Here is a 9,234-nt window from a genome sequence, read left to right on the forward strand (position 1 = left end):
CACAGTCATGTATATTATATTGGATTTTTGTCAATAGATCCTCATAAATACTACACACTGCACTTGTAACATAATTTCTATGTTTATGCAACTGACTCCAGGATTATAAAATGCATCTAAACGCCTCTTTTCTTTGTCTCTCTTAGGGTCAGTACAGTAAAATAACATTCCGCACGCCTTTGTTTTTGGGTGGAGCTCCGAATGCCTATTGGCTGGTGAGGGCGGTGGGGACCAATCGTGGGTTTCAGGGCTGCATGCAGAGTCTGACTGTCAACAGTAAAGCCACTGACATCCGACCCTGGCCTAAAGGAAACGCACTCAGTGGAGCAGACATCGGTTAGTCAGAGAATAACTACACTGTAAAAAATTATAGATTCAATAAGTTATGACAACGTATGTTTTTACATTGTTTAAACTCATCAAAATAAGTTAAGAAATGTTAAACAGTTTTTTATTAGTTATACAAGATGTAACTCATTTTTTTAAGTCAGTTTAACATAATTTAAGTTGAAATAACTTAAACATCCAAGTCGATTGTACTGCAAAAGTTCAAAATTTGCCTTTTTTTTTACAGTGTATAAGTGTCCAAATAAGTTTTGTCTGTAGCTTATCTATTGTTTTATGATGTTGGTATGGCTAATAAGATAAAAAAAAATATGTATGTATGTGTATATATATATATTCAGCAAGGATGCATTAAATTGATCAAAAGTGACTAAAAACTCTTTAAAATAAATGTTCTTTTGAACTTTCTAGACATCAAAGAATCATGTAAGCATTAAATCAGTTTATTATAATGAAGACTGGAGTTATGATGCTGCAAATTCAGCTTTGATCACAGGAATAAAATACATTTGACAAAATATTAACATAGTAAAAGGTTTTTTTTTTTTTTTCAAAAATGAAAATGATAAAAAAAATGACTGTAGTGTAGTGATCTAATGCAGTGATATTCAGACATGTGTACATGTCCACATACTTGTATGTTTGTAGAGAGCATCTTCCTCTCTTGTGTGTGTGTTTCAGGCGAGTGCAGCAACAGTGTGTGTGAGAAGGTCACCTGTGCTAATGGAGGGATCTGCTTTGCCAACCGAGCGGATGGCTTCATCTGCCTGTGCCCTCTGGGCTATAAGGGCTTCCTCTGTGAGGAGAGTGAGTCACACACTGCATACCTTTAAAAAGTGTGCTTATTACAGAAATGATAGATTTTGAAAGTATATAATTAAATGCAAACTGAATGTAATGGTATAAGATACTTAAAGAGTTAATTCACATCAAGTGATGTGTTTGTGTAAGAAAAATATCCATATTTATAACTTTATAAAGTAAATATCTAGCTTCCTAATCATGGGCTAATTTTAATTTTATGTGAACTAACCCTTTAAATGCATGTTAATTTATAATTAAATGAAAATGTATTAGAGCTTAAATTTATATTAAATGCAATTATCTTAACTTCAAAGTGCACTTTTGACACGATTAAGTACATCTTTATATGTCATTTCGTAATTGCTTATGTCATCTTTGAAATATGGTTTGTGTACTGCCGAATGTACTGACAAGCATTTATGGTAACTTAAATATACTAATGTTATTTCAGTTTAAACTTGAATGCCATGCATTTAAATATATTTGCAATTTAGTTCATTTAAAATATATTTACGTTAAATTTAATATTAAATAACAGTGCAGTTAAAATCATAATTAAATACTTTACATATGTTAGTCATCATATCAAAATAAATGTACTACTTTAAAGCACGACTTAAGATTAAAACAATGATTTAAAATGTAAACGCACTTTTAAGTGTGCCTATCTGCATATCTTTTTTTTATATGCTTTTAGGATTTATAGTGCACATTTAATACAATTAAGGACACTTCTTTTTCACAAGGGAAATACATACATATATGTCATAACATACATTTCACATTAGGAACAATGGCAAATGTAATAGTAATAATAATAAATTGAAGTGTAATAGCATAGTATACTGAGCGTATTTATAGAAAATAAATACTGACAATCTGCAGTTATCTGTGAACATTTTAACAAACGAGAAAGAACTACTTGCTCAATTACAATTTCAGGGTCCAAAATGAAAACTGTAAATGCACTTTTGACACAGCAATGGCAACCAATCATGATTCCCTAACTTCATATTTCTGAATGGTTCCAGGTTTCCTGTTGTCTCTACCCCAGTTTAACGAGAGCATGTTCTCGTACGCCAGCGCCCCGTGGCCTCAGCCCTCCCACAACTACCTTTCCTTCATGGAGTTTGAGATGACCTTCCAGCCAGCGAATCCCGACGGCACGCTGCTCTACACCGATGATGCTGCCAGCCGTGACTTCCTGTCCATCAGCCTGGTGGCCGGATACGTGGAGTTTCGCTTCGACTGTGGCTCGGGTGCCACCGTTATCAGGTCGAGTACAGTGGAAATGCGAAACATTTGAGGCTCTTTATGATTAGGCAGTGTTAATATTGAAACAATATGTTTTCTTCTGTTGACAGAGTGAAGAGGCCGTCACTATGGATGTGTGGCATGAGTGGTGTGTCTCGAACTGCAAAAAATGGCATTTTGCAGGTAGACAACCAGAGACCGGTGGAAGGCATGGCAGAGGTGAAGAGATTTATATTTTTTAATCATAATACACTAGCTTTCAAATGTTGTTTTTAATTTTCTTTATATTTTGGAGGAAAAAAGTCCTCTTATGTTTACCAAAGCAGTATTTATTTGATCACAAATACAGTAAAACTGTGAAATATTATTACAATTTAAACTAACTGTTTACTATATTAATATATTTTAAAATGTCATGTGATCTATCATTACTCCAGTCTTCAGTGTCACATGATCCCTTCAGAAATCATTCTGATATGATGATTTGCTGCTCAAGAAACATTTCTGAGTATTATTAATGCTGAAAACAGTTGTGCTGTGTGGGTAATATTTTATGATCTTTTTTTGGAAACTGTTATAAATTTTTTCACAGGTTTTTCAATGAATCCAAAGATTTCATAAGACGAGCATTTATTTAAAATATAAATATTTTGTAACATGCCACTTTTGATCAATTTAATGTGCAATTGCTGTAATTTAAAGTATTAATTTCTGTCAAATCTCACTGACCTTATACTTTTGAATTGTAGTATGTAGATATAAACTGAATATATTCATATTCCTTTGCAAATTTAGTTGCAATATACACATTTCGAACTAGACTATATTTTTGTACATTTTGTATTTTAATTTTATAACAAAAAAAAAAAACACTGAAAACCTTTCACTTTGTTTAGGCTTTTGTGCATCATTAATGACGACAAAATGTATTTGATCAAAAATAATGTATAATACAAGGAATCTAAATGCTTTCTTAGGTTATTTTTTTATGTATATTTGTAATACAAATAATAATCTTCTCTCTCTCTCTCTCTCCTCTCTCTCTCTCTCTCTCTCTCTCTCTCTCTCTCTCTCTCTCTCTCTCTCTCTCTCTCTCTCTCTCTCTCTCTCTCTCTCTCTCTCTCTCTCTCTCTCTCAGGGTGCATTTACACAGATAAAGTGCAGTTCTCCTCTCTTTATTGGAGGGGTTCTAATTATGATATTACTAAGAGACGAGTGCTGGCGTCCTGAGACCCTTCAGTGGAACGGTTCAGAGGGTAAATCATGATTTTTAAGTAACGTAATTCAACTGCAGTTACATCAGTATGAGAAGATGTATAGTTATTACAGGAGACATTAAAATCTGACTGCTTACTACTGCAGATTTCATCTTAAAATGGTGAAATAATTTTCAGCCTTTCCTCCTGACCCAGATCTCTCTGAATGACCGGCGTATAGAGCTGAACCCAGGTCAGGCTTTTGGGGTGAACGTGTTGAACGCAGATCACCCCTGTGTGGAGAACCCGTGCGCTAATGGGGGAACGTGCAGACCGAAGTGGACGGATACGACTGTGACTGTGCGCTTGGGTATGATGGGAAACACTGTCAGAAAGGTGAGAAAACACACACACACACGTTTGTTTTTGTGAAATGTGGGGACATTCCATTGGCGTAATGGTTTTTATTCTGTACCAACCATATTTTCCGTTCCCTTACACTGCCCCTACCCCTAAAACCTACCCATCACAGGAAACATTCTGTATTTTTATAAATAAATAAAAACTCATCCTGTATGATTTATAAGCATTTTGAAAGTGGGGACATTGCAAATGTCCTCATATTTCACCCTCTCCTTGTAATATCTGTGTCATACCCATGTCATTATACACATTTGTGTCCTCATAGTTTATAAAAACATGCCCCCCCCCCCACCACACACACACACACTCTCTCTCTCTCTCTCTCTCTCTCTCTCTCTCTCTCTCTCTCTCTCTCTCTCTCACTCTTCTCTCTCTCTCTCACACTCTCATCTCTCTCTCTCTCTCTTCTTCTCTCTCTCTCTCTCTCTCTCTCTCTCTCTCTCTCTCTCTCTCTCTCTCTCTCTCTCTCTCTCTCTCTCTAAAACATGCTGTATGTGCTCCTGAAGATCTGCCATCCAGTTCCATAATTTAACTATTACATGATTCACACAAACCTGAAGCCACTAATCCAGGGATATGTTCAGAATGCAATAGTTATGAATACTTCTCATCCATTTACATTTATGCATTTGTCAGACACTTTAGTTTCACTTGATTGTGATGGTTCCTTTAACACATTATTTTGACTATAAGTAAAGTTGCACCTACATGTCTACTAACTCTCAGAATGTTAGTAGAGTATTATTACACTGGTAGGTTAGAATACATGCAAAGGTTATTGCTATAGTCAGTAGAAAGTCTATTAGTGAGCATCAAAATAAAGTGTTAGCAGACATTAAACAGGCAGACTTGTAATACTTTAATGTGTTCTAGTTGACATGTAGTTGCAAAGCTACTTATAGTTAATACAATCTCTAAAGTGGACTATCGAAATAAAGCCCGGTTACTTCTGCCAAAAAGCAGAGCACTCTGCAACAAATACTGTAGCCCACAAAGCAATGCACTGAATTCAGTCTTCCATGCCTATAATGACTTATTTGATCAGGCTTTTTAAAATACAAAATTAGATTTTTTTTTTAAAGCAAATTTTGTGAACAATGCAGACTACTTAGCATTGCATACTGCATATTTCACATTATATTATTAGTACAGGTTTGTCATTAAACTGCTGGAAGGCAGATCTCCAGGAGCAGGATTGAACACTTTCCTTCTGTAGTAAAACAACAGTATTTTGCATTTGGTATTAGCCTGAGATGTTGCTTTGACATTCTTTTCAGACTTCTTCCATAACACTTCAAAATCTTTCTTAAGCTTCTTTTATTTTGTTTTGTGCTCTCACTGTGCAGAATGTGGGAATTATTGCTTAAACAGTAAGTGCTCGAGGCAGAATGTCTCATTTGAATGGCTCTAGTGTATTTATGACGTGTGCTGTCATCTAGTGGACGTTAAACAGCTCTGCACTCTTTGTTTTTTGCTGTATCAGCTGTTACTGAGTCTATTGAGATCCCTCAGTTCACTGGACGCAGCTATCTGACATACGACAACAGAGATATCCTCAAAAGGTAAAGGGCCTTTGCCTTCATGCTCTATAAGTGCACTCAATATTTATCATATGAAGTTTCTGTGCAAACATGCATAGCATATAATGGTGCATGTCTCTGCAGGATTTCAGGTTCCAGAACAAACATGTTCATGCGTTTTAAGAGCACGTCCAAAGATGGTCTTTTACTATGGCGGGGGGACAGTCCCATGAGAGCCAACAGTGACTACCTGTCTCTCGGCCTTCAAGACGGAGCGCTCATTTTCAGGTATAACCACATATACACTCATGTCTGCATGCACCCACAAGTCCTGAGATTTACATTTACTTTCATGCATTTTTGCTGGTATTTACAACAGAGGATCAAAAGCATCCTCCTAACACCTCTTGTTTTCCCTACAGTTATAATCTTGGTAGTGGAACCGCCACTGTGGTCATTAATGGCACATTTAGTGATGGCAAATGGCACCGAGTGAAGGCTGTCAGGTCAGACGTGTGCCATACTGCATCAAATCCTTATTAAGAATGTCTTTCTTTGTGGACTGGCATATGTAAATTAATTTGTGGGCTTTTTCTCTGTTCAAAAGGGCTGTAGCTTTACAGAGATTTACCAAGTTTTTATGTTTGTCTCTGTTTGAAGGGATGGACAGTCTGGTAAACTAACTGTTGATGATTATGGAGCTAAAACAGGCAGATCTCCCGGTAAGATGAGACAGCTGAACATCAACGGTGACCTTTACATTGGTAAGAAGCAGCAAATTAATAATGATTACTGTCATTTTAAAAAGTCTGCATTTAAAAGAAGCCGTGATAGTCTTCTTCCCTATTCTGATGTATAGCCAAGTGAAATGGCTTCTCAAACAAGAACAAACGTGTGGGGACTTGATTTTGTCTATGTGGAATTGATCGGCTGGTTTTGGTTTGCTATTGGTGGATCTCATGTGAGCGACAGTTTGCCCCGCCCTCACACCAGTAAACGCATCATCAGAGAAGAGAAAAGATGCAACAGGAAGGGGAAGTTTGTTTTTTTGTTTTAAATTGAGGAATCATCGAAGTGGTTTAAGCTTAGGCATTTTGTCGCACTTGAACCATGAATATACACACACAAAATTGACTGTATTTGAGGAGTTCATGTGGTTGTATTAAATCCTTCCCTCACGGGTCAATTTGCAACTTAAGGCTGATTTATTCTTTTGCGTCGGACATGCGTTGTAGCCTCTACGCCGTGGGCTACGCAACAATTGTCATTTATCCATCTGTTCTGTGTCCCCGTGCAGTTGAAGATGCAGAGGGAGAATGTGTTACTGGGTTCTGGCAGACCAATCACAGCGTTTGGAGCCCGTGTAGAACTGACATTGTTGTTCATTTTGGGAGAGGTACACGTCAGGGGACGCCGCAGGCTACGTGTGCAACACAGCCTACGATGAAGCTACGGTGTACACTTGACGCAGAAGTTTAAATTGGGTTTTAGGAGTGAACTGAATGCGAGGAATGCTTCATTATACATAGGAAATCCTAACAAATGCTCAAAATAAAATAAAAAATTCTAAAACTTTGAAGAACTGACTGTAGGACCCATTGGCTCCATATAAAACTATACGGCCCATCTAGTGGCAAGAGTTATGAAATATCATGTTATATAATTTTTCCCCCCACAAGAGGTTGGCAGAGACACCCAAATTGTAAGATATTTGGAGCTGATTTGAGCTGGGTTATGCATGTATTGGAAAGTTATTTTGAAAGAATGTGCTTAAATTATATTATTTATTGATAGAATCTAGTACTTTAAAAGTAAATAAAAAATCATTTAACATTATATAAGCTTTCTGGACAAAAAGGGCACAATTTTAAAGCTTCGGGTCACTTTGACCCTTAAGGGAAAGATTTGTTACAAGATGCAAGGAGGGGAACAAGAGTTATAAAAAATCAAAGAATTCGTGGTTTTGATTTCATAATACCTAATGATGCTTATAATAATGATAATAGATGTTCTCGTAATATTATATTATAAATAAATAAATATTTTATTGAAAGAAATTATTTTATTCAGCAAGGGTATATTAAGTTAATGAAAAGTGACAGTAAAGACATTCATAATGTTACTAAAGATTTCTATTTCAAACTTTCTACAGAATCCTGACAAAACCGTATCATGGTATCATCATCAAAAATATAAAGCAGCACAACAGGTTTCAACACTGATAATAATAATAAATGTCTCTTGAGCAGTAAATCATATTAGAATTATATCTGAAAGATCATGTGACACTGAAGACTGGAGTAATGATGTTTTGATCACAGCGATAAATTACATTTTAAAATATATTTTAAATTGTAATAATATATATCATAGACTCTTTCAAATACAATCATAAAATACTGACTTTTGAACAGCGGTGTATGTGCAGGTATTTGTCTAGTTGATTTCAAAGTTTCTCTTTCTCCAGGTGGGATGAAGGAGATCGCATTGCACACTAACAGGCAGTACATGCGAGGTTTAGTGGGATGCGTTTCTCATTTCACTCTCGCCACGGACTACCATCTGTCTCTGGTGGATGATGCAGCTGACGGCAAGAACATCAACACCTGCACCAACTGAACACCTCAAAAACACATCCTACAGATCGCCAACATCAATAACATGTGTACTCTTCAAAAACCACCACAACTCAAAAACCATCAGGAACAGCAGCTCACTGACCTCAGCTGAGAAGACATTAACCTCCATCTGATGAAAAGCATCTAGCTTGGTGTGATGGAGATGAAGATGAACGTGTTTTCTTCTGAATTCTCCATTATATCTCCTGCAATAACAGCCAGATTTGGTGTTTTTGTTTAGCTTCAGCACTGTCATTGAATTAACTGAAAGGTTTTCAACCATGTAATTGAATCGCAGTATTATTGCTTAAGTGAGCATGCTGATGTTTGAAGGCAGGACGAGCTCAGAGGTAACTTATTCCTTATGCAAGATTTACAGCGCATAGTAAACGTTTTTTTTTTTTTTCTGTCAAATATACAACTCTCCTGTTATGGCACTTATGAATCAGCAACCAATTCTTGTTCAAACCCAATCAGGTGCATTTACATTATTCCCTTCAAGAGCAATGGCCAGGGTAACTGTATTTTTTTGTTTGTTTGTTTTTTATATCATTCATTTTGTATCAGTATTGAATAGAGCTTTTGAAGAGTCAGGCTGTCATAGAGTAGTAAATGTCTCTCTCTCTCTTCTGAGGTAAAATCTTTGCACTGTGTGTTTTTTTAGGCTGCTAGTGGTGGAAGGACAAAGTGATTTGATTTGTCTTTTGTATCAGAGGCTCTGCCTCTCTTTTCCTTCTAGCTGCAAACTTTTTTGAATCCCAAAGACTCTTTAGTAGCCACTGTAGCTCTTTATTTTCTACTGTAGCTCTTTATTAAGTTAATGGATGTCTGAAAAAAATGCATCTCTTAATTTTTTTCTGCCTTGATGTTTAAAAAGCCTATCATTTTGCCATCAAAAATGTGACTTACTGATTTTATTCATGAAATAAAAAGAATGTCAGACACTTCATTTCATGTGGGGTTTTATAAATATATAATTATAAGAATTCAACAATATTATAATATATTATGTAAAAGGTTTCTGGATATCTGCATTTACATGCACATGAACTTAATGACGTCTCATTCTTTATC

The 9,234-nt window shown here is 36.1% G+C and overlaps 1 protein-coding gene across 1 annotated transcript in view; it reads left to right on the forward strand.

The window, feature by feature from the left end:
- The window catches only part of LOC137071518 (pikachurin), a 34,286-nt gene extending 25,275 nt beyond the window's left edge, over positions 1-9,011 (forward strand). Inside the window, 16 exon segments of the mRNA XM_067439606.1 lie at positions 147-336; positions 1,027-1,152; positions 2,181-2,434; positions 2,523-2,548; positions 2,550-2,622; positions 3,542-3,590; positions 3,593-3,612; positions 3,615-3,659; positions 3,816-3,942; positions 3,945-3,995; positions 5,369-5,392; positions 5,506-5,584; positions 5,687-5,830; positions 5,965-6,048; positions 6,203-6,306; positions 8,010-9,011. Of these exon segments, the coding sequence (XP_067295707.1) occupies positions 147-336; positions 1,027-1,152; positions 2,181-2,434; positions 2,523-2,548; positions 2,550-2,622; positions 3,542-3,590; positions 3,593-3,612; positions 3,615-3,659; positions 3,816-3,942; positions 3,945-3,995; positions 5,369-5,392; positions 5,506-5,584; positions 5,687-5,830; positions 5,965-6,048; positions 6,203-6,306; positions 8,010-8,161 (1,548 nt within the window). The 3' untranslated portion in view covers positions 8,162-9,011.
- The last annotated feature ends 223 nt before the right edge of the window (positions 9,012-9,234 follow it).

This window comes from Pseudorasbora parva, chromosome 3 (genome assembly GCF_024679245.1).
Source record: "Pseudorasbora parva isolate DD20220531a chromosome 3, ASM2467924v1, whole genome shotgun sequence".
NCBI classification, from domain to species: domain Eukaryota; kingdom Metazoa; phylum Chordata; class Actinopteri; order Cypriniformes; family Gobionidae; genus Pseudorasbora; species Pseudorasbora parva.